At 49.1% G+C, this 25884-nt stretch overlaps 1 protein-coding gene and 1 long non-coding RNA gene across 2 annotated transcripts in view; one reads left to right on the forward strand and one right to left on the reverse strand.

The window, feature by feature from the left end:
- Positions 1–500: 500 nt before the first annotated feature.
- On the forward strand, positions 501–4130 carry LOC123384535. The gene is made up of 2 exons (XR_006595743.1): positions 501–1488; positions 1994–4130. It is a non-coding gene; the product is annotated as an uncharacterized LOC123384535 (long non-coding RNA).
- A 592-nt stretch (positions 4131–4722) lies between these two features.
- Positions 4723–25884, reverse strand: part of FBLN7 (fibulin 7) — a 50479-nt gene continuing 29317 nt past the window's right edge. Inside the window, exons 3-8 of the mRNA XM_023251884.2 lie at positions 24727–24897; positions 12393–12518; positions 9408–9548; positions 8303–8440; positions 7191–7329; positions 4723–5795 (exon numbers count right to left, since the gene is read on the reverse strand). Of these exons, the coding sequence (XP_023107652.2) occupies positions 5423–5795; positions 7191–7329; positions 8303–8440; positions 9408–9548; positions 12393–12518; positions 24727–24897 (1088 nt within the window). The 3' untranslated portion in view covers positions 4723–5422. The remainder of the gene's footprint in view (positions 5796–7190; positions 7330–8302; positions 8441–9407; positions 9549–12392; positions 12519–24726; positions 24898–25884) is intronic.

A 25884-nucleotide genomic window follows, 5' to 3' on the forward strand; every position in this document is an offset into this window, starting at 1 on the left:
AGTCAGAGAAAGACCGATATCATATGATTTCATTCATATGTGGAATTTGGGAAACTCAACACATGAACATAGAGCAGGAAGGGAAGGAAAAATAAGATAAAAACAGAGAGAGGGGCGCCTGGGTGGCGCAGTCGGTTCAGCGTCCGACTTCAGCCAGGTCATGATCTCGCGGTCCGGGAGGTCGAGCCCCGCGTCAGGCTCTGGGCTGATGGCTCAGAGCCTGGAGCCTGTTTCCGATTCTGTGTCTCCCTCTCTCTCTGCCCCTCCCCCATTCATGCTCTGTCTCTCTCTGTCCCAAAAATAAAAAAATAAAACGTTGCAAAAAAAAATTTTTTTTAAAAAAAAGATAAAAACAGAGAGAGGCAAATCATAAGAGACTCAAATACAGAGAAGAAACAGGGCTGCTGGAGGCATGTTGGGTTGGGGGATGGGCTAAATGGATGACGGGCATTAAGGAGGACACTTTGGGGGATGATCTGGGTGTTGTGTGTAAGAGATGAATCACTGGGTTCTACTTCTGAAGCCAAGACTACACTGTATGTTAACTAACTTGAATTTAAGTTAAAAAAAAAAAAAGTCTAAAGAGCTTCCTGGAGATAACCAGATTGCTAAAAAGTAATCATTTGAAGGTGTTCAGATTCAGAAAATTCCACCAGCCCAAACCCAATTTTCACCAAGTCATATTGTCTCGTTTGTAAGTCAGCAGACATTTCCGTGGCTTTGCCGATGCTGGATTTTGTGGGGGATCCTCCTGGTGACAGCGTATACAGCAGGACGTGGCCTGCATTTCCCACTAGAACTCCTCTGCTAAGAACCACTTTAAGTGCTAACTTCACGAACTGGTCCTGACCCTTCCACTGGTCTCTCTTCCCCCACCTCTGACCTTGGCAAGCGTGCAGTGCCATGCTCGTTGGACTTCAATGCTGTTTCTACCATCGTCGAAGGTACCCCCTTATGATATAAGTGAAGATCTTAGTATGAGTTGTGTCTTAGGCTGGGATCACCTGTTTGAAAATGACACCCAAAAGAGGTTGAGCAAAGGAGGACTGAAGGGACACAGGGCGGTCTGATAATACCCACAGACTGGAAGCCGGATCCCGTGAGGCACCAGAATCCTTAACAGGAAACTAGAAATGGCAGTTTTAAAAACATGGCCATGAAATCCTTTAAAACTTCTCAATTTGCCGCAGCTCGACTCAGTGAGGACTCACTGGCCCATGTGCGCTTCCCTTGACCCAATGGCTGCTTGTGACTATTTCAACCAACGGAGTATGGCAGAGGTGATCCTATGTGACTTGTGAGGCTGGGTCATAATGGCCATGCACACCTTGTTTTCTGGAACACTGAAACCAGGAACTCTGAGCCACCATGTCAGAAGTCTGAGTATTCTGAGGCCACTGTACTCTGAGGAAGCTGAGCCACACGAAGAGCCCAAGGATGGCTGTTCTGGTCATCACCAGTCTTCGTTTCTCAGCCCGGGCCAGACATGTGAGTGAGTGAATGACCCTTCAGGTAACTGGAGCCCTGGCCCTGGCGGCTTCCTGCCTGAGGGAGGTTGCAGACATTGTGGAGCAAATATAAACCGTCCCCCTGTGCTCTGAATTCCTGACCCACAGAATCCATGAGCATAATACCACAATGGGATATTTTCTACAACAGTAATAACCAGAACACAGAATTAGGCTCCCCCTGGAGTGCCCATGGTCTTTCGTTTCCTCTCTTTCCATGTCAGCATCATTGTTCTCTCTGTAGATGCCTCTCCTTTGTGCTCATAAGCCAATGTGGTCATCCTACGTCTTGCTTTACCTCACTCCTTCATTCAGACACTCAAGATTCTGGGTCATAATTCCAAACACTGAGAAATGGGACCCCCCTGTCGCCACACATGATTACAGTGTTTGCAACATCTAGGCTCCATGGATCACCTGTCTCTGTGGATTTGTGCATACATTTGCCATATACTGACATCCTCTTCTGCTGCCTTTATTTTCAGAGCATGCATCCCTCTTTGAAATGATGTACTTTCCTTGTTTTCATGTGTATTATCTTCTCACTTGCTGAAACGGAAGCTTCATGAAGCCAGGATCTCTGTCAATCTTGTCAACCATTGTATCCTAAGCAACTAAAACAGTGCCTGCAACAGAATAGACGTTCAGGAATATTATGCTGCTTATAAAAACCTGTAGATTTTCATAGGTACGTGGTAAAAGTCATGAAAGTCCACCTTTCCATCCCTGCAGTGTGAGCTTGGTAAAAGCTGAGGCAGTGGCTGGTGGAAAGTGACCCAATCAAGTCTGGCTTCTTCATGGCCCTTCCTGGGGCACATACTTAGATTCCCAGTAAACCCATCAAGTTTATTATGAACTCTGCAGTGATATTTTGTTTTAGGGGCACCTGGGTGGCTCAGTCAGTTAAGTGTCTGACCCTTGGTTTTGGCTCAGGTCATGATCTCACAATTCGTGAGTTCGAGCCCCGCATCAGGCTTCTCAATGATAGTGTGGAGCCTGCCTAGGATTTTCTCTCTCCCTCTCTCTCTCTCTGCCCCTCCCCTGCACGCACGCTCTCTCTTACTCTCAGAATGAATAAACTTAAAAAAAAAAAAAATGAAAGTAAGATGACTTTTAAAAGTTATCCAAAAACTTAGCTAACTTTCCATCCCTCCTGAGTCAGTGATCCAGCTGGCTGGTCTTTCATCTCTTGCTGGTGGCTGTTGACTGCTAGAAGTCCAAGACAGGAAGGTGGGCTACTTGTGGCATAGCTCTACAATCGGGCCTCTATCTCCTTTCAAACGAGGGTCTGATGGGTGTGCAGATGTGAGGACTAGGGATACCACTGGGCCTTCTTTGATTCAGGAATAGGAACTCTCATACACTGTTGCAGACAGAAAGCAGTATAATCTCTATGGAGGAAAAATTGGCATCAGAGATACAAAGGGAAAAATACAAAAGACAAATGCATATGGCTGCAATACTTTTAATAGCAAAGGATCGGAAACAACCCAAATCTCAATCAAGGGTGACTGGTTGAATAAACAACGGTATGTATGACTTCATAATGGAGCATTGGATAGGAGAACATTCTATCTGGTTCTATGGAATAATATTCAATATATTGTTAAGGGTGGGGGGGAAGCAAGACCAAGGAAAGTGTGAAATAGTGTGCTATCATTTATCATTTGTATGTATAATTTTTTTTAATGCAAGGGTGAAATGGGAAAAAAATTACTGTCCAAGGGAGAAGGAAGAAATAGGTGGAGGGCAATGGGTTGGAATACAGACTTCTCTCACTGTAGCTCATTCTGTGGATTTGGCTTTGGAGCCATATAAATAATTTACATAATTATAAAAAAATTAAAATGAAAATAGCAATCTCTAAAAATGTAAGCAAAACAAAGTGAATACTCATAACCCTGATTCAGGTTTAGGACATAACTACTATTCTAAGTTATTTTAAAACAGTAATTTGAACATGTCTAATGGCATAAACCCTAAGGACAAAAAGAATTTGCAAAAGAAAATTTTTAACTTTTCCACAATTATTTTTTATAATTTGTCACTGTTATTCTGAAGATTTAAAACAATATGTAATTATTTTGGTGGTTTTGAGAAAGAGGTTTTCAGAATGAGTCAAAGAAGAACAGATGTGAGATCAGGAAGGCTACAGTAAAAACCCTGTAGTCCTGAGTTGGATTGGAAGTGTCATTATAAATTCGTGTAGTTAAAAAAACAAATGAACCCAAAACTCATAGTAACGTATTTCCTAGTTCTGTCCACTAACACCAAGCCACTATCAATGAGCACTCCTAACACCCAGATTTTGGTCTCTAAATTATTTCCCACTAAGAGGAACCAGGGTTCTCTGGGAACCACTGGATGACTTCAGGGCTAAGGCATAAAATACACAAGATGAGCTTGAAACATCTTGTCATACGAGATAACTATGAAACTATCGGAGACACTGGGGTCGTCTTGATATATGGCTGGATCACTAAACTGGCAACACACTTCCTCTGGCTCCATCTCATACCAAGACAAATACAAAGAATTTTAAAATAAATGTCTGATGAAACATCACCTAGATTAATGTGTATTTAGATACTGAAATCTCCTCACAGTTCAGCTGGCTTTTAAGTTTTAAGTTGAATGGTCTCCTCCACCCCATCCCATGCTCCAGCCAGTGTTTTCTTTCTTCAGTTACCTGGAGGGCACTGCCCCTTGGCTGTTACAAGGCCCTGCGGGGCGCCTGGGTGGCTTAGTTGGTGAAGCGTCCAACTCTTGGTTTCTGCTTAGGTCATGATCTCAAACTTGTGGGATTGAACCCCACGTCGGGCTCCATGCCGACAGCGCCAAGCCTGCTTGGCATTCTCTCTGTCTCCCTCCCTCCCTCCCTCTCTCTCTCTCTCTGCCCCTCCCCCACACATACACTCTCTCAAATAATAAATAACTTTTTAAAAATTAAAAAACAAGAAGAAGAAACAGAAGGCCCTGGGATCAAAGTAAACGCAAACATTTTCTTAAACTCACCATGGCCAGATGTTGCTTTACCAATCTCTCATCTGGCCAAGCAAAATTTCTATTGGTGGAGCAATCCCAAGGTCACCTCCATGTTTTCTTTCTTCTTCATTCATCCCAGTGGGTCTAGCCTAGACAAGAAGAGAGCCAGGTATCCCTTCCTAGAAGGAACTGGGCTAACTCATGTTTAGGAACAGGCCAGGTGGGCACGTAGGAGCAACAGACTTTATTTCTTCTGTTATGATACCAGGTTATGTTCTGAGATACGAGTCCTCAAAAGGGAATTACTTCAGGCAGAACTTATGCTTTAATGTTGGTTCCTTGGTCTAGAAGAATCTGCATGGGGGTTCCAGGCCCTGCCACGGCTTTCTGATGAGAAGCCCGGCAGGCATGTCACAGGAGGGAATGCAGACAAGAACAATATGCCGGGCTGTGGCAGGAGACCCAGTCCCTATGCCCACACGTGCAGGGGCATGATCCGGCCCTCAGCATGCTAGAGGCTTGACTACAACAATGCAGAGGGCTGACAGTCATCCCAGACACATATCATAAGCTTTTCCCTCCCCAGCTGGTTCAAACTCACAAAGCCATTCACCCAGCATTTTGAAAAACCGCCCATTTCCCTGTAAAAAAGACTTGAGAAGGTTAGTGCATAATCTACAGGAAGAGCTTATAGCAGAAAGAAAACGGTGATGGCAGCAGTCTGGGTCCCGTGGCTGCCCTTCTGTGCCACTCCATGGAGGAGTGTGCGCGGTGCCCTAGAAACCTGGGGGCACAGGCAGGTGGGCAGGGACAGGGCAGGGGCAGGGCAGGGTGGGGAGAGAGGTCTGTGGCAGTCAGGGCCCACAGCTGAATCTCTGAGGGAGAGAGATGAGCCCAGATCTCTGCACCGCAGTGATCCCACAGCTGCCTTAGAAGTCATAAGGGGACACAAAGATGGTGACCTTGGACACATGGTTGGCCTGGAAGGAGCGGTCCAGGTATTCTGACATGTCGACGTCCACCTCTAGCGTCTGAGGCCCCTCCAGGGTCTGGACGAGGATCAGCTCCCCCGTCTGCCGGTCTGAGCGCTGCATCACAAAGTGGCCTCGGCTGTTCCCACCCACGATCCCAAACCGCAGGCTGTTGGGTCCGGGTCGGCCGGGGGCTGAGGCCGTAGCCATGCGGAAGAGCGTGATGGGCGTCTTCAGGTTGGAGGGGAGAGAAAGGTAATGGAAGGAGATGGTCTTGGGCAAGTGGCGGCACGGTCTGCTCTCCATGGGGCAGGGGTTTCGCTCACACTGGCTGGAACGGAGAGGCAAAGTGGAGGGAGTCAGCCTTGGCGAAACTCAGGAAGGGCTGCCCTGACCTGGCTCGCCGGCCCCACTGCCTTCTTGCGGAGGCCAGCAGAGTGACCTTCCCCAGCCACCAGCTCCTCACCACAGGTGCTCAGAGCCACAGGCAAATGAGCATGGGTGGTGTCAGGTGTGGCCAGGGCACAGGTGCTCCCCTGACCCACTTGTGTATGTATATTTATATATGCTGTTACTATAGTTTTCACAGAAAACTAAAGCTGGGGAAGATTAACTAGTGATGGTTCTGGTATTCAAACCAGGTGCCCCTTCTACATGTGCCGACACCTCTCTCAGTAATGGTGGGACCCCGGCAGGTAGCTGCCAACACTGGAATGTGGCGCTCTATATGGGGTGAACTTTCCAAACACCCAGTGTTTACTCTTAAAGAGGGAACCCTGTCTCTCTTAACAATTTGGAATCCGGATCTTGTGGAAGTGCTTCTGAAATTTCTCTACCTTACCCAACATAAAAGACAGATGCAATTCAGTGACCCATATAATCACAATTATGCAGGTTGAATACGGTATCTGGCTGTGAATCAGGGCTGTCCCCGAAGGCTACGACATACAGTCCCTTCACTACGTGACTTCTGAGGAAGATCGTGATGCCTTCGGGCTCAGGAAATAACTGCCACTCTTCAGTGCCACTGACTTTCTCAGTGCTTCTATTCTGTCTGCTACAGTGCAAAAAGCAATTCAGGCATCTGAGCTTGTGAAGTCAATTCACTCTAAAGACAATGCTAAGGCTCTTGTGATCTCCGTTTCAGAAGAAAATACATGCATTCTGTGATAGTTGTAGTTATTCTCCTGAAAGGCCTGTCTCTCACCTTTTGAAAACAAAAACTACTACGTGCTGAGATTCCTGAAAATCAAACCTCCTAATCTCAGAGGAAGAGCAGATTAATATAATGCAGAGTGACTGGAACCTACCAGTTACCAGCCATGTGAACACGAGAAAACGATCTTCTCCCAAATCTGTGTAATATGTCTCTGCCTCCTGGTAATGTGACCACAGTGGTCTTCCCTCCAGCGGCCCCCACCCCCAGAAGTGCTGCAGCTGGGTGGCTAGAATTCAGTCATCCTCCATGTCAGCAGGGAGCACTTGGAACTGTACCCCTATCAGGTCAAATTGGGTTCTTGCTGCACAGAGCAGCAAGGCATTAAATGCAACCACCGAAGGGAAACGAAGCTCAGAGAAGCCAGACTCCCAGCTCCCGCCTTCCATCTTTCCTTGGATATAACTGTACCTTTTCCTAAGAACTGAGGTAGAATCTGGCCCACCCACCCTGGGAGGCCTGGCTGAGGGATGTATGCGCCCGGCCGTGGGTGGCCCTGGCTATACTCACAACGGAGACGTCTTCACGTAGCTCACGTTGCCGCTGCCCTCGGGGCACTCCGGGCTGACGCACTGGAAGCCTCCACCGGTGTTGATGCACATGGTTCCCCGGGGACACACGTGCTGGGGGCTCACACACTCATCGACGTCTGAAATAAGGGACACCCCAGGGAGGGTGAAAATCCCGATGTCCCTTCTGTCACAAGACCACATGAAAAACCTCAACAGGCACTGGAATGTGGTGAGCTTTCTAAATACCTAAAACTTATTTTTCAGATTAGGAAACCGTGTCATCCTTAGTTATTTGAAATCCAGCCCCCGTGGAAGTGCTGGAGAACCCTGCTGGGGAGCTCGCCTCCGCGAGATCCTGTCCTTCCTCAGGGTAGACCCGTCACAGACGTGCTAGAAGCACAGGAGCATTACCAGTCACAGGCCACAACACTTCTCTCAGATCTGCCGCCGCCTCAGCCTGAGCGCCCCAGAGTCTCCCCTCGATGGCTATTATCAGGCCCTTTAGGAGCCAGATCTTCCGGAAAGCCTTTCTACTCCGCTCACCTCACCCCAAATGCAGATGTCCTCACTCTCCTTACAGGAAGTCTCTGCTGTTGCCTTCACCCCAGCTGGAAGCTGTTTCTTCCCAATCTGCACAATCCTACCTGGGCCTGCCTTCTTGAGTACTTGTGGGATTGATGGATGGATGGATGGATGGATGGATGGATGGAGGGAAGGAGGGATGGAAGGAGGGATGGATGAATGGGGGATGGATAGAGGGAGGGAGGGAGGGATGGAAGGAGGGATGGATGGATGAACAGATGGAGGGATAGATGGCTGGAGGGAGGGAGGGATGGATGGTTGGTTGGGGGATGGATGGATGGAGGTGTCTTCTCCTTCCCCAGTCCCAGGTTACTCACTCCTCTGATCCCTGCAGAGCCCCTAGTGGGGCTCCCACCAGGATGTCACTGGAGAGCCACCTCTTCTCTCACATTGCACTTCAGGCCATGGAGACGCCCTCTGCCTTCTCTCCTGCTCCTTCTCCCCCAGTGGCTAAGAGCTGCTGTTCGAGACCAGCCAGGTTCTCTCTTGAGCCCTGCAGCCACCTGCCTCTGCAGCAGCATCACTCACCCTCACAGCTCTTCCCGTCGGCCATGGTCCGGTACCCGCTGGGGCAGGCACAGCGGTAGGAACCCGGGGTGTTCACACAGGTGTGCATGCAGAGCCGGGGGCGTCCCTCCTGCCCATAGAGCTCGCATTCATTCACATCTGGGGACAGAAATGCCCAGTATGAGCAGGAGCCATGTGGTGAACACCCACCAACCATGACCCAGGATGGCCGCACCTCAATTCCTGGAGGGGATGGCCACTGTGGCTAAGTGGCTGGGCCTGGTGGGGTAGGGAAAGCCCGTCCCCAGCAGAGCATCCAGAAGAAGAGCAGGTGTGCTCCCCTTCCTCCCCAGTCAAGGACCCACAGGGCCGAAGGGAGGGGTGAGAGGGACCTACGTGGTAGACCCTAGATGGGTTCCTCTAAGGCTGAAGACTAACAGAAAGGACCCCGCAGAGGCTGGCAGATCGGGCCGGCAGCCCAGACTGTTGGCTTGGATCACAGCCGCACTTCAACTGGCCTCATCTTTGGGCATGGAGTAAGAGAGGCTCTCATTTCTGCTGCTGTAAAATGAGGTAGTTGGCACCAACCAACCAATTCTCAGGTTTGGGCCTGCTTAGTTTGAGTGGTTCTTAGAAGGCACTTTGGTATTAGGAGAGGTTAGCTGCAGTGGCTGGGTCTGTAAAGCTAAGTGGAGAGGGGACCAGGGAATTGGGTCCCAGACCCCTGCACAGCTCAGGGGGCCTGTCTCGCCAGCACAAGGACTCAAGCTCCTCTCTGCCCGTGTCACTGCAGCTGGATGGAGGGGACAAGGGGCCTCAAGGCCCTTCTAGAGGAGTGTCCGTGGTTTGGATGGCACTCGATGCTCGAGTTCTGGCATGGGAGCAAGTGTGGGCACCCATGGCTGCTTTCTCCAGTCTTGATTCTCACGATGGCCCCTAACGTCTAGTCTCAGCAGCCATCAGGTCGACACTTACCTAAAACGCAAAGCGGGTCGGGCTTTCTGAGACTTTGCCCGTCCCCTGCGCTGGGTCGGGCAGCAGGAGGGCAGGGCGGCCGGTGGGAGCCCCGTCCTCGCTCCCCCACCCCCCCAGTCCCGCCCGCTTCCGGGACAGAGCCCGCGCCTACCCTGGCAGACGCTGTCGCCCGCGGCGGCGCCGCTCAGGTGGAATCCGGCCTCGCAGCTGCAGTGCTGCGCCCGCTCCACCTGCGCACAGCGCGGCGCGCGGCTGAAGGCGGGGTCGCCGTTCACGCTGCCGTCCGGGGCGGCTGCGGGGACAAGACACCCTCAGCGCCCGGCCCTGGCGCACCCGCCGCGCGCCCGACCTCGGGCAGGGGCCGGGAGGAGGGCCGGGCCGGGGGCGCGCCCCCTCGTCAGGGCTTACGCTGGAGTCGGGAAGGAAAGACAAGCCGTTAACCAGAAACCCGCAGCCGGCCGCAGCCGCCCGCAGATCCCAGGGCAGGAAGCGCAGGCCACGCGGCCGCGCCCAGAAGGACCGCCGCGGGGTCAAATCTCCGTTTTCCCTGCAGAAGGCTTAACACACCAGCATGCTGACAGTGATGCTTGGAGTTTGAAACTAGGGAATTTATTATTTTTATTTTGAGAGAGACGGAGAGCGCGAGCAGGGGAGGCGAGGAGGGAGAGAGAGAGAGAGGAAAAGAGGGAGAAGAGAAGAGAAGAGAAGAGAAGAGAAGAGAAGAGAAGAGAAGAGAAGAGAAGAGAAGAGAAGAGAAGAGAAGAGAAGAGAAGAGAAGGAAAAGACCCCAAGCAGGCTCATTCAAAGGCGGGGCCCCATCCCCACAAATGGCGAGATCATTACGCCAAAAACAAGAGTCAGAGCCTCACTGACTAAGCCACCTAGATGCCCCTAAAACTATGAAATGTAAAACACTACTTTTGGGGGGTTCTTTTTTGTTGTTGTAATTTTTATACCTTTCTAAGGAATCTAAGCTTTTCATTTTTAAACCAAGGACATCAATTTTCCAATCAGAAAAAAAAAATCTTTCTAAGCTTTTGAAAGTTTTCAAAAGATTTGCAGCTTTTTACGGTTAGGGGAGGTGGGAGAGGAACGGGTGGTGAAAGAAATGACGCTGAACCTCTTCAGCCGGGACACAACACGGGGTGACTCCATTTATGCAAAGTCTTCAGAGTAGTCAGATTCATAGAGAGCATGTAGAGTGGTTGTGGGGGAGGCTGGGAGGGGAGGGAAAAGGGAAGTACTGTTTCAGGGGCAGAGTTTCAGTTCTGGAAGACGTGGTGAGGGCTGTCTAACCAATGTAAATGCACTTAATGCCTCTGGCCTGTACCCTTATAGTGGTGAAAATGGTACATTTTATGTTGTATATATTTTACTATAATAGGGAAAAAGAGGGGAATGGATTTTTTCAATGTTTATTTTTGAGAAAGAGAGAGAGAGAGCACAAGAGGGGAAGGGGCAGAGGGAGAGGGAGACACAGAATCCAAAGCAGGCTCCAGGCTCTGAGCTGTCAGCACAGAACCCGACACAGGGTTCAAACCCATGGACTGGGAGATCATGACCTGAGCTGAAGTCGGAAGCTTAACTGACTGAGCCACCCAGGCACCCTGAGGTGAACGGATTTTAAAAAGTATTCAGAGAGGGACGCCTGGGTGGCTCAGTCGGTTGAGCATCCGACTTCAGCTCAGGTCATGATCTCACGGTTTGTGAGTGTGAGCCCGGTGTTGGGCTCTGTGCTGACAGCTCAGAGCCTGGAACCTGCTCCACATTTTGTGTGTGTCTCTCTCTTTGCCCCTCTCCTGCTTGGGCGCGCTCTCTCAAAAATAAACATTTAAAAAAATATTTAAAAGATATTCGGAGAGGGGCTCCCCCTCAGAGCTAGAAAGACACGGGCAGAGATGATGGGAAGGAAGGCTCCAGGCGAGCAAGAACCGGGCCTCTGCTGGGCTGTTCGTGGAGACCATGAGGACATCCACTGGCTTCAGATGCACCTGCCCACTCCCTCCTCCCCTTCCCTGGGGAGGTTCTTGTCGTGGGGAAATCTTTACATATAAAGTCGCACCCGAGGAGCAACTGCCTACAGGTCCTGACGGCACCAACCCTGACATGTGGGGTTTAGGACACTCAGGGTCTAGGGCCGGCACATTTGGCTTGAAAGAAGGCCCATTTCTTGTTCTCTCCTGTTTGTAAGTAGGAGGAGAGGCGATGGGACTGTTTCCACAGAGAGCAGCTACCCGGATGGGAGCTGGAAGGAGGCCTCCGGGCTCTTGGGAAGGGCAGCTTCATTCCGAGAAAGCACCAGCGAGGCTGAGTCAGCTGAACAGAACCAAGACAATTAAGCGGCAGCTCTCTGGGGGCAAAATATTTAAAACTGGCCTTGGACGGAGTCTGATGCAAGAATATCAAGTACCGACAAAGCTCCTACTCTCTGGACACTAGCGCTAACCACCAGTTCCTCCTCCTCCCCACACCGAGATTCCGCACCGAAACCCAGACAACCGGACGGGACACTCCAGGGCTTTCTGGCAAAGAAAGAGGACAGCTTTAGGATTTGACTTTTTAATCTAAGAAACGTTGGCTACAGCACAGTGGGGGGACCCTCATAGATATCTTACTGGATTATCTTGCCATCTGTGAAAACAGCCACTATGTGGCCTCTAGACCTGCTAGCTAGGGACGTGTTGGGACTCAAGATGTGGATAATGAGCTTCCCACCAGTCAGATGTCTGGTGCACAGCTCTGAGGGTACTTTGGCCTGTATCAGTAACTGCTGATTTTGCTGGGAGCATCAGAAAGGAAGAGCCATTCCGTTGATCTGCAGAGGAAATGCTGACCGAGGGAAGGTGGAGCAGGGAAGCTTCTCAGGCCAAATTCCCAGTCTGGGGAGCTCTTACATTAGGGGTCAGTACCTCCACCTGCATTTTCTTACATGAGAAGGATCAAAACTCCGGTTAAACAGGAGACCTGCATTCCATCTCAGATAACCACCGCAGGAACTGGAGGGATCAAGGGACAGAAAGCCCACTCTCGGGTGGGGAACTAAGCTCCTGACACATCTGCGTGTGGTGACCTGTGACCAGGGTGCTCCTCTCTCTACAGTGGAACGTCCTCACCCAGCCCCACGGCGGCCACGTACCTGTCTGGGCCTGGTGCTGACAGTGGCTCCCCGTCTTCCCGGGAGGACAGATGCATTTGTACTGGCTGACTCCTTCTACACACGTGCCGCCATTCTGACAAGGCTGGCTGGAGCATTCGCTCATGTCTAGGAACAAATAATTTTCAAATAGAAGTAGTTGAGTTCTGATTCTAAAATGAACCCAAACCAAAGATGGGTTACTTTTCTTTACATGGCAGGAGGACTTCAGCTTCCACTCTCCCGCCATTCGGCAAGCCACACACCCTGCCACACACCAGGAGCTTGCCTGGGGCTCTGCCTGCAGGAGCTGGCCCGTCAGCCAGCCACTCTCCACCAGAGGCACCATTTTCTAATTTACAGGGTGGACCACTGCATGAACCCACATTGCCTTTGAGTCAAGCTGTACTGTCCCCAACTCTGCCCTTAGCAGCCAGCACCCAGGAAGAACACCTTTTCAGGGGAGTTGTAAGAGTGATAGATGGTCCATCAGTGTCCGGAGAAGGGGAAAACCAGCTCTCTCCAAATTCCCACCCGGAAGCTCTCCTGTACTCATTTCCTGTGCAACCAAGGAAGACTTTTTGACTCTCGACACTTCCTAAGTGGTGGAAAAGGGAAATGTTCCTTGCTCATACACACAGCAGTCCTGTGGGAAAGCAATATATAGAAAGAGATATAGATTTAAAAGTTTAATGGATTTCTCTCTGTGTGGTAGGATTACAGGCAATTTTTCTTCATTTACACTTTTTTTCTACTCTTTCATTTTCCCACAATGACCTTTCTCACAATAAATTTTCTAATTAGAAAAAAATAATTTTTTAAAAACCCTCAGGCCACATCTGCATGCTCTGAATCCTTAAGCTCAGTCTTTTTTTTTTTTTAATTTTTTTTTCTACGTTTATTTATTTTTGGGACAGAGAGAGACAGAGCATGAACGGGGGAGGGGCAGAGAGAGAGGGAGACACAGAATCGGAAACAGGCTCCAGGCTCTGAGCCATCAGCCCAGAGACCAACGCGGGGCTTGAACCCACGGACCGCGAGATCGTGACCTGGCTGAAGTCGGACGCTCAACCGACTGCGCCACCCAGGTGCCCCTCTTTTTTTTTTTTAATGCTTATTTTTATTTTTGAGAGAGAGAGCTCGAGTGGGATAGGCACAGAGAGGGAGAGAGACACAGAATCCGAAGCAGGCTCCAGGCTCTGAGCTGTCAGCACAGAGCCTGATGCGGGGCTCGAACTCATGAACCATGAGATCATGTCCTGGGCCAAAGTCGGACGCTTAACCGACTGAGCCACCCAGGCACCCCTAAGCCCAGTCTTTTTTGTTAATTTTTTTAAACATTATTTATTACTGAGAGACAGAGCGTGAGCATGGGAGGGGCAGAGAGAGGGGGAGACACAGAATCTGAAGCAGGCTCCAGGCTCTGAGCTGTCAGCACAGAGCCCGATGCGGGGCTCGAACCCACAAACTGTGAGATCATGACCTAAGCTGAAGTTGGACGCTTAACCGACAGAGCCACCCAGGTGCCCCACCCCTAAGCCCAGTCTTAAAGCACAGAGAGCACAGGCCCTTTCTACCAAAGAGAGAGGTTTGTCAGTTCACTGAGTTGACCACAGCATCTCAGGAAAGGAAGCTGGAAACCTCTCCTTGTTGGCATATGAGCATCCTTTCCTGCTGTATCTATCAAGAGGAAGAAAGGGTGCTTTGCTCCTGATGAGAACAGCAGCCTTGCTGTGGGTGGGTTGGCTGGGATGCTGGCTTCCCTTCTGCCTCTTCAGAGCTGGGATGTTATACAGACTATTGTATGGTTTCTGTTAGTTGTGAAAGGACCCAGATCATCCAAATGCTGCTTATCCTGGGGAAGGAGCTTTTTCAGCTTCTCAGTAACCTCAGCCTGCTTGTGTTCTCCCCATACGTTCTGTTCTCAGATGACTGGTCTCTAGGAATGTGTCTAGAGTGACACTGTACACAATATGCCACAGAGCTTGGAATTCCCGCTTCTGCCCATTGCCTGCCCCCACCACTGCTGTCTAGCAGAGTCTGAAAGCAAGCAGACCACTAGGCCGTGATGTTGTGGGCCGAGAGCCAAAGAGTGTGAACATGAGTAGCCTTCGATTTGGCCCCAGTGGGACGAGCGCCATTGTCTCTCCCCTCTGATCCTCCAGTGGAAGGGACCGGGCCTGGCTGCACCTGGTGGGGCAGGGGGTTTGGGGGGGAGGTGGTCATCAGCTCAACAGAGAAATGTACAGGTGGCCCAGGACTCTGTTCTCTGTCTCCCCGTCTGGATCTTGTTGCCCAGGATTTTCGTTTCTAGACAGGCTCCATACAGACGTAATTTCTTATCTTGGTACATAGTGAGAAGCATTCCATGGCCCAGTGCCCAGTCCTGGTGCCCCATCTATGTCCTGATCGAAGTATAGCTGTCATCACATTCACATCTGTCCCAGGCTGTGCAGGGTGGCTTCAGGGCCGTACAGAGGGCATGGGCAGAGGCTGAGGGGAGACTGTCTAGCCAAAAGCATGGCGGATGATCCTGTTGAACTCTGCTGTTTAGTGAGCACTTACTATTTCCCGGGAGCCGAGCCGCATGTTTTACACACATGATCTGCTCTCTTCCTGTTTATTTATAATCCTTTCCTGTGTTCTGTCATCTCGTTTCAGATTTTCCATTTCTCCAATCACTTCATTTCTGAGGCTTGCTAGTTTTTATTTGTGCTGTCCTTTCACAGTTTTTATCTTTTTCAAATTTCTTTTAGCTTGTTTAGAAATACCAGGTAATAGTCTTCATCTATTTTATGGCCAGGTCTTTCTGGCATTTCCTCAGTGTCTGTAGAGACTTTTTATTCTATCTTTTTTTTCCCTCATAACAGTTTGTATGGGATTTGACAAGAGTCCTTTTCTGTTACTCATGTTTAGAGGAAACACGTTCTCCTATATGGCCGGTCCAGCCTCCTGACTGTCCACCTGGCGCTTCCGTGGCTGTTTTCAGTGTGGCTCATGCTTTCTCTGCGCTGCCCGCTTTGTGCTCCTCTCCCGCTCCCTGGGCCATCCCTTTCGTGTGCACTGACATTCTTTGTTGAGCCATTTGGATCCTCCTCCCATTAGAGTCTCCTCAATATCAGGCTATGTCCTGGGAGGTTTCAGGAGTTCCTAGGGGCCAGTGTGCTCCAGCCACCGAGACTTCCTGTTGAAAAGCCAGCCCAGGAAAGCCAGGACTGGGGTAGATCCTAAGAAGATGATTAGATTTCAAAGACCAAGAAAAAATCCTTTGGGCATCCAGGCGAGAAGACCAAGATACTTATGGCAGCAACAGCAGGATCAGCTACGATGGAAGACACAGAGGCATATTTAACACACTCAAAGAAAGAAGACGCAAGACAGGCAGGTGATGTCCAAACTGGCGCCCAGTGGGAAAGCTGCACTCTTTCTGAAAGAGCAAGAACTCGGGGGATTACCCTCAGCGCATCCTGAAGAATAGGCTGCAGAGCCGTCTGCACGAGGGCAGCAGTAAGGCTCCCCAAGGCACAGCATCATGAAGGATGGCGGATGGCTCGGGCTTCCCCGCAACGGCGTCTACAGCTGTCCGGCCGGCACAAAACAAAAGTCTTTCTTGGATCTCATCAGGCCTCTGGAGTTCACTGCCAGTTTTTAAGAAATCAAGAGGCAAGGGACGCCTGGGTGGCTCAGTCGGTTGAGCATCCGATTCAGCTCAGATCATGATCTGACAGTTCATGTGTTCAAGCCCCACGTCAGGCTCCATGCTGATCATGCAGGGCCTGCTTTGGATTCTCTGTCTCCCTCTCTCTCTGCCCCTCGCTGCCCCCCTCTCAAAAATAAATAAACATTAAAAAAATTTAAAAAAAAAGAAGAAATCCAGAGACCAAAAATGTACAAACCTGTAGTTATGAGATAGATAATACTGAGGCTGTGATGTACAGCATGGTGACTGTAGGTAACACTGCTGTGTTGGTAACAGGGAAGTTGCTAAGACAGTAGATTCTCACCACAAAGACAAAACCATTTCTTTTCTTTTTGCGTGTGTATATAGGAGGATGGGTGCTAAGGAAACTTGGTGTGATGACCATTTCACAATGTATGTAAGTCAGGTGGTTATGCTGCACACCTCAGGCTTAACACAGTGCTGGATGTTAATAAAACTGAAACGAAAAAAGAAAGAAAGAAAGAAAGAAAGAAAGAAAGAAAGAAAGAGAGGAGAGACTGGAAAATCATGTTAAATGACCCCACAGGGATGCAGCTAACAAAATCAAGGCTGTGGGAAACAAACCATTTTCTTCAACAAATAAACTGGAAGAGACTGAGGCAGGGTGGCAGGAGGAAGGAGGAGGAAGGGGAGGAGACTGTAGACTAAAAAGGAGTAAGAGGGGTGTCTGGGAGGCTCAGTAGGTTAAGTGTCTGACTCTTGACTTCGGTCCAGGTCATGATATCACAGTTCTGGGATTGAGCCCCACATGAAACTCTGTGCTGACAGATCGATCAACTGTAATGTGTGGCTCTTATGTGGACCCTGGTTCAACCAAAGTGTTAAAAAAGCATGAGACAACTGGAGAAATTTTTACCCTAACTAGGTATTTAAATATATTAAGGAATTTGCTGTATTTGAGTGTGTGAGGATCGTTATACCATTCTTTCTACTTCTGTGCATTTAAAATTTTCCACAGCGATGGCACAAGAACAGACACTCAGATCAATGGAACAGAATAGAGAACCCAGAAATGGACCCACAAACATATGGCCAACTAATCTTTGACAAAACAGGAAAGAATATCCAATGGAATAAAGACAGTCTCTTCAGCAAGTGGTGCTGGGAAAACTGGACAGCAACATGCAGAAGAATGAAGCTGGACCACTTTCTTACACCATACACAAAAATAAACTCAAAATGGATGAAAGACCTCAATGTAAGACAGGAAGCCATCAAAATCCTCGAAGAGAAAGCAGGCAAAAACCTCTTTGATCTTGACTGCAGCAACTTCTTACTCAACACATCTCTGGAGGCAAGGGAAACAAAAGCAAAAATGAACTACTGGGACCTCATCAAAATAAAAACTTCCACACAGAGAAGGAAACAATCAGCAAAACTAAAAGGCAACCGATGGAATGGGAGAAGATATTTGCAAATGACATATCAGATAAAGGGTTAGTATCTGGTTCTGTAAAGAACTTATCAAACTCAACACCCAAAAAACAAAGAATCCAGTGAAGAAATGGGCAAAAGACATGAATAGACACTTCTCCAAAGAAGACATCCAGATGGCCAACTGACACATGAAAAAATGCTCAACATCACTCATCATCAGGGAAATGCAAATCAAAACCACAATGAGATACCACCTCACACCTGTCAGAATGGCTCACATTAACAACTCAGGCAACAACAGATGTTGGCGAGGATGCGGACAAAGAGGATCTCTTTTGCATTGTTGGTGGGAATGCAAGCTGGTGCAGCCACTCTGGAAAACAGTATGGAGGTTCCTCAAGAAATTAAAAATAGAACTACCCTACAACCCAGCAACTGTATAAATTGGATAAAGCAATTGGATAAATACTAGGTATTTATCCACGGGATACAGGTGTGCTGTTTCAAAGGGACATATGCATCCCAATGTTTATAGCAGCGCTATCAACAATAGCCAAAGTATGGAAAGAGCCCAAATGTCCATCGATGGATGAATGGATAAAGATGTGGTATATATATATACAATGGAGTATTACTTGGCAATCAAAAAGAATGAAATCTTGCCATTTGCAACTACATGGATGGAACTGGAGGGTATTATGCTAAGTGAAATTAGTCAGAGAAAGACAAATATCATATGACTTCAGTCATATGAGGACTTTATGATACAAAACAGATGAACATAAGGGAAGAGAAACAAAAATAATATAAAAACAAGGAGGGGGACAAAACAGAAGAAACTCCTAAATATGGAGAACAAACAGAGGGTTACTGGAGGGGCTGTGGGAGAGGGGATGGGCTTAATGGGGAAGGGGCACTAAGGAATCTACTCCTGAAATCATTGTTGCACTATATGCTAATTAATTTGGATGTAAATTTAAAAAAATAAAATTAATTTAAAAAAGATAAGTTCTATTTAAATATATATATGTATGTAAAAGAACATAAACAGTCCTTTTGATTCAGTAAATTTAGCTTTATGGAAAAAAAAATTTTTCCACCGCAAAAAATGTATTAAGATTGTTTGTCTTGGCATTATTTATGATTACAAAAGCCAGGCACAAAAAATGGATAGTTCAGTAGAAATAGAATAGTTCCCTTAGGGGGAAGTGCTTTGTAATCACTGAAGGTCATGTTTGGGAAGGAAGAGTTAATGAAGACTCACTTCTGTTAATATCTAACCACAAATGTTGGATATGTAAAGCTTGCATATATACACCTAGATAAAAGTCTGGAAGGAAGTTCTTAGTTGTTGTTTTTTTTTTTTTTTAACATAAACCCTCATTCATTCATTCGATCAGTCCGTAAATCAGCCAGCCAGTCACTCAGTAGCTAAGTGGCTACTGTATCAGAGGAAGATCTTTCTCCTCAAATCCTTTTCTGAAGGTCTCTGAGGAAAGGACTCATACAGTGACCCGTGCTCTGCCCTGACTGCAACATAGCCTCCCAAGCACCCGATCTGGTGCCTCAGCCCTGCTTTTTCAGTCTCCTGAGGTTTGTCTACGTGGGCTCCTCCTGTCTCCTGTGCCTTCGTCTCCCTCTGATGTCTCAGTGCCCTTCAGGCCCTGAGCCACTTCCTTTCTGTCTCTACCCTCTCCTCACTGGTACCCTTAGCACCGTCTGTAGATCTAAGTATGTCACCAGCTCCCTCCCTCCCACCCTCCACCTGACCTCTGTGTTGGGAAAGGCAGTCTCGGGCAGTCTTTGGAGCCCCACTTGGCCGAGTAAGAACAGGCCTTGGGACTGGACCGCTTCCTTAACATGAGGCAAAGAGCCCACGGCCTGTGCAGGGCTTACCACCGCCTGGGGGAGACTTCTTTCCCTGTTTCGGGTTCCAAGAGTATTCTTTTGTTCTGCTTACGTGTGTATGTCAATGGCCCTCAGCTCTCAATCTTTCAGACTCCGTGGGAAGGGGTTGGGGGTCCTTCCCCTGCAGCACGAGAGGGGTACACACCCGAGAACTGCCCCGTGTCAGCTGCTGAGAGAGACCCGCCAGCCACGCTGGACCGGCGCCCACTACGGACGCTGATCTCGCTCTGTCTCTTCCCTGTGAGAGCCAAGTGTGGCTCCATCTGGTGCCTGACCGTGCTGTGTGTTCCTGGGTAACTCTAATACTAAGATGCAGTGGGCAGAGGCCGAAGAGTCCCCGCTGGGAATGGTGATACGGTGTTCTGCTCGATGGTATCCATGGGTTGAATTAACGGTTCTCCACCAGGATGTTGTACAGACATTTTAGCTTAATGTGTCCAAAATGGAGCTCTGATCAATGACCGCCCCCCACCCCAAGCAGGGTGGTTAAGAACAAACCTACACTTGTCGCTCAGTGTTCAGTATCTCTGATTTACAGGTTTTTTTTTTTAATGTTTAATTTTGAGAGAGAGAGAGAGAGAGAGAGAGAGAGAGAGAGAGAGAGAGAGAGAAAGCACAAGCAGGGGAGAGGCAGAGAGAGAGGGAGACACAGAATCCAAAGGAGGCTCCAGGCTCCGAGCTGTCAGCACAGAGCCCGACACGGGGCTCGAAATCACGAACTGTGAGATCATGACCTGAGCCGAAGTCGGCTGCTTAACCAACTGAGCCACCCAGGTACCCGATCTTCAGTATCTCTGTAAATGACACCATGCACCCCGACCTTCAAGCGGAGTTGGGGAGCCTGGACTTCTCTTTCGTGTAGACAACCCACATGGGTTTAATCATGGAAAGTTCCATCAGTTCTGTCTCTAGGTTTACTTTCAATCTCCTCTGCCGTATCTCACCCCTGGACTTCAGTAGCCCCCTAAGTGGTTCTCCGGCTCTATTCCTGTCACCTCCGGTCACTTTCTACACAGCAGCAACACACAAATCCAATTACCACACCTCTCTCTGTAAACCTGTTTATTGTGCCCAAACTAAAATCCAGCCTCTGCATGGCCTCCAAGGCTGCAAGAGCGGGCCTGTGCATCTCTCTACCTCACCTTGCTCACTCTCAGCTCACACCTGTTCCGGGAGCAAGGTCATGTACTTTCTTTATTCGTTTCCCCAAACATACCAAATTCTTCCCTTCCTTAGGGCCTCTTTGTATCTGCTATTCCCTCTTCCTGGAACAGACTCTTCCCCACGCCACCCACCCACTCACCCTCTCATCACATGACTAGACCCCCCCACCACACACACCCTTTCACATCTCTGCATCCCTGTGACTGCCTCAGAGAGGTCCGCCCCTATTCCTGCCCCCATCATATTTATTCTCAGCCCCTTCTTAGATCCCTTCAGGGCACTGACCGCACACCCCCATTTCTTTACCTTTGCATTTTCGTCTCTGTTTTGCTTGCTTCCACCTTAACAGGTAAGCCCCACGAGGTTGGGTAGTGTCTCTTAGACTCAGTGGGAATCCTTAGCACTTGGTGCAATCTTTTGTGCGTAGCTGATGTTCGATGAAAATTGGTTGAATGGATGAATAAAGGTTAAAAAGCGGTGTTTTTTGAAGCCTCGGTGGCTCAGTTGGTTAAGTATCCGACTCTTGATTTTGGCTCAGGACATGACCTCATCATGGTCACGAGATTGAGACAGAGCCCTGCATTGGGATTCTCTCTCTCCCTCTCTCTCTGCTCCTCCCCCATTCCACCTTTTCGCTCTCTCAAAATAAACATTTTTTTTTAAAAGGTGGAGGGGAGGGGATGACTACCAAAAACAATTCTTTTTTCCCAGCATAGGAATAAGAGAAAAGGTTATTTATTTCCCTCAAATTTTTTCTTTGGTTACCGATGTTGTTAAAGTAACAAAGCCCGTGGCTATGATTCTCCCAATTCAGAAAGCTTCAAATCTTAAAAACATACCCTTCCAAGAAAGAAAGGAAAAAAGGGAAATAATCCAGGAAGCTAAATGGCTGCTTTCCATTCTGGAGCTCCAGAGCCTACCTCTGCCCAAGGGGCTCTTTTAATGGCAGGATTATGTGTAATTTCCTTCTATGCCAAGTTGGGTTCATCACCTTCTCTCCAAGCAGCTGACTGTGGATGGGGTGAGGGGCAATTATTAAAGAGCTGCTAAATCTTTCACTGTCTCTGACATTTTGGGTCTTGAAATGAATCCCCTGTGATTAAGAAGATTCTTTTGCTTCTGTGGTCACAACACAATGACCACAGGACTGCGCATATGGAAAATGAAGCGGAGGCACGCATCACGAAAATTCTAGGGCCACCGTGAGGGGTGTGTGTGTGGAGGTCACTGGATTTTTCAACCCCAGCCCAAGTCCTGCCCACACTGTTAACACTGTTACAAGAGGTCACCAAACAACAGATCGAGGCTCTATTTCTCCTTCTTGACAGGCTTGGGTGGAATCCCTCTGAGGCTCTTATTGGAGACGGCATCCATTAATCAAACAAATTCCTGCTGAGGACAGAAGCGTCCACACAGGCACCCTAACCTGAGCTGCACCCTGGGCGGTGACAGATCAGAGTTTTCTTTCCCGCCACCAAAGGGTGAGCCCCCATACCTAGTTTACACTTAAACAGATGAGAAATCCATCTGAGATCTCCGCGGGGACTGGAGACAATCTTTCCTGGGCTTTAGATAGTAAATGTGGCCCCAGTAGAAGTCCAGGGTGGGCTGTGCCAAGCAGTCCTCGGCATGGAGGTCAGGGAAGGACACATGGCCAGGAAGGAGGCTGAGGGAAAGGGGAGACAAAGAACACGCGGCAGATCTGGAATGAGCTCACGGGTGAGAGTCAGGAGGTGCACTACATTGGACAACGAGGAGGGCCAGGAGACTTGCTGGCCACACTTGGCAGTGGTCCTCCACGGAAAGTCTGATCTCCACATCTCAGGAAAGGAGACTGCTCCGTGCGGCTGGTTGCCCTGATCTTTGTAAGGAAGGGCTAGCCTGGCCTTCCCAAAATGTCAATGCAAGTGTAAGTGAGCAGGTGCGGGAACGTCTTGCCTGGCCAGTGCTGACAGTCAGGACATAGCCCCACTGTCGGCTTATCGCAGGCAGCTACTCTGATTGGTGAGGGCCTAAAATGCATCAGCGCTTCAAAGTTTTCAAGATCTTTTCTGCTTCTGGCAGTGGCAAGAACCAGTAAAGTGGTGTTTCTCGAAACTTAGTTAATGTCAGAATCACCTTAAAAATGTAGATTTCTAAAGTCCCATCTATAAAGGTCTCACCCGACTCAACGGGTCTTTTGAGGCCTCAGAGCCTGCCGTTTATAAGCTTTCTCGGCGATGTTGGAGCACCTGAAAGTTCGAGAACCACGGCACACATGTCATGATTCACTAGGACGCTCTTTTCCACCGAGGGGTCCTGCTGCAGGAAGGTCGGACGCTATTATGTAATTAGTACGTGCAAGCTCAAGACGGAGCTGGCAGATGTGCCCAGGGTCCTCTGCGGAGGCGCCCAGTCAAGCTGCTAAGATGGAGCTGGGCTGCGGGGAACGTCTTGCATTCCAACCCTCGTCAAGCCCCTATGCGGCCCTTTGCTCAAGCTACTCCTTGTGACTGTGTTCCTGAACCTCTGATGTTCCTTACCCATTTGCCTACAAATGCATTCTGCCAGCTATCCCTTCTGATGAATGCGTCTTTTTATTTAAACCACATCGTGCTCGCTGTAAATGCACGTCACTACTGAGACCGACTACGTGGACAATACCCGAGCAAGACAGAAAACAGCACATGGGCAAAACCTATTTCTGCACCCAGCACTGCTGGGAGAGTGGGCTGGTGTGGCCCTTTTAAAGAGCAGCATGGTAGTGCTCGGTTCAAAGGAAGTGAGCACACAGCCAGCTGTCCCCTGACTGCAAACCCAAAGAGACAGCCTGGAGACAGAGGAGGGATCAGAAGACCTTGCCAGCACCATTTATGGCAGTGGGGACTTGACTGCCATCTGGGCCTCCATGGTCAGAGGCATGGTCAGGTAAGATGTAGGGGGCACCCCGCAGAGGATGATGTGGCCGTGGGAGCACCTGAGTGCCGCCAGAAAGAAATCAACTGGGGTCCGTCATTCAATCCGTAAGTTAAAAATACAGACACTCAAAGCAATGATAATGAGATGTCGTTGTGTTCTCACCTCCTCTGCTGCCATATTTATCATCCATAAGGTGCTTACCCTGGATGGAGACTTCTCAGGGTCAAGGGTAAATCCAGATACTGGCATTTTCCTTGGTGTGTTTGCCAGTGACATGGCTTGTATTTCTTGGCTGGTTCCCAGCCAGGTCTGAGAGCTGGTACCTGTAATCAACCTTAAAAGCATCTGTATTTCCCAAGAGATAGAAAATAGAAGTCTAAATCCACGAATGTGGTTCTGGTTGCCCTGGGCTCCGGAGGTCAATCCACACGATCTGTCTTTAGAGATGACATATTTTCTAATGTTCCTTTATGTTTTCAAGTTATTTATGCATTCAAAGTCCTCTCTACACTGCCCTTGACAACATACTTATTTATGTAATGTGCATTTCCCTTTCAACTCTTGGGTAAAATCAGGGACATTCTGTCCCAGCAGATGTCCTATGGGACCTGCTTTAAAAACGACTGGTGTCCATGACTTTCTAACTATATTCTTTTGAAAAGCCCAGAGATCATGCATGCCAAGTCTGATTTTCCTCTACATCAAGAAAGTACTGCTGTTGAGCTGAGCACAGAAAGAAGAGAAACCTTTTCATGCCTGCCCTCCATCCTAGTAGTCTCTCCTGGAGCCAGTCTACACCAAGTCCCAAAGCAGACACAAAAGACACTTGAGAATTTCCCTAACCCTACAGATCACCAACAGCCTTGCAAAATACAGCCCCAGAACATTGGTAAGAACCCATCACCAGTGTCCAGAACAGAGCAAGGTGTTGAGGAGCATAGACTCTGGGGTCAGAGTGTCTGGGAGTGAATCAGTTTAGCCTGCCCCCCAGCTGTGTGGTCTTGGGCAAGTTCCTCCACCTCTCCATGCCTCAATTTCCCCATATGCAAAACAAGACTAAATTGTTGAGAGGGTTTGGCAGAGCTCACGCAGGCCAGCCCAGGCCTGGTGTGGGGGTGAGTCATCGGGCATGTTGGCCACTATTCTGCAGAGGAGGAATGGTAGAGGAATCAGGCAGAAAGTGTCCCAGGGGATGACCCTTTCTACCCAGCAGAGCCCTGCTGGGCTGCAACGGGTCCAGCCCAGAGAGGTGGGAAGGAGGGGCTGTACCTCTGCAGTGGGGCTGCTCCCCCGTCCAGGTGCCATTGGGAAGGCACACCACACTGCTGGGCCCAACCAGCCGGAAGCCAGGGTTGCAGGTAAAATGGACTTCGTGATCCACTAAGTACTTGCTTCCAAACTTTCTGCCATCCAGAGGGGCGTTCAGAGCAGGGCAGGAAACTGTGAGGACAAAAAGAAGGACCGTGGTCACTCAACCTCAGTTGAGTTACAACATCTCAGTTACAAGGCTTCTCATCTTCAAGTGCTCCTGTGCTGAGTGCCTCCTCCAGGCTGTGCACAGTGCTGGACATTTTTAATGCTGTGGGCCTGGGTGATACGTGCCCACTCAGTGAAAGATGAGCTGGCACTTTAGAGACGTTGAGTGTTGTGTGCAGGGCTGCAAAGCGTGGGGGGGGGGGGGTCAGAACTGGGACCTCCCCCTCCCTAGGTGTGGCTGACCTGCCCACTCCTGCCTTCTCGGAACTCTAGCCTCACCGGGTTTCTTAGGCCTCCTGAACAGGCCCGGATCAAGCCCACCTCTAGGCCTTGGCTTTTGCTCTTTTCTAAGCCTGGAATGTTCTTTCCCCAGAACTTCTCCTCTTTGGCTCCTTCTCACTCTTCAGGTCTGAGCTCGAACGCCACCCCCTCCCAGAGTGTTCTCTGGCCACCTTGCTTAGCTAAACCACCCCCCAGGCACTCTCTACCCCATGAGCTCACTTTGCTTTCTTCTTAGCATATGTTATTGTTGGAGTTGACTTCTCCATGTATTTGTTTCCATGTTTGTTGTCAGTCTTCTCCCTCCAAATGCAGTTCGAGAGGGCTGGGATTTTGCCTGGCCTTGCATCCCTGATGTGGCCCCAGCATCAGCCTGGTGCCTGGCACACAGTAAGTGCCCAAAAAATAATTCTTGAACAAACGAACCAATGAAAAATTATTTACTGAGTGCTTACCATGTGCCAGGCACTATAATAGGCACTTGGTATAACTAGTGAACAAACCAGACAAAACTCAGCTCTCAGGAATTCCCCTTCTAACAGGGGCAACCATGGATAACCAAGGTCCTTAAGCGGCAGGCACAGTGTGAGAAGAAGTGGTAAGTGTCATGTAGAAGATAAAAGTAGGGAGTAGTATTGGGAATGACAGGGGAGGGGACCAATTGTGAATGTG

Source organism: Felis catus, chromosome A3 (genome assembly GCF_018350175.1).
Source record: "Felis catus isolate Fca126 chromosome A3, F.catus_Fca126_mat1.0, whole genome shotgun sequence".
NCBI classification, from domain to species: Eukaryota; Metazoa; Chordata; class Mammalia; order Carnivora; family Felidae; genus Felis; species Felis catus.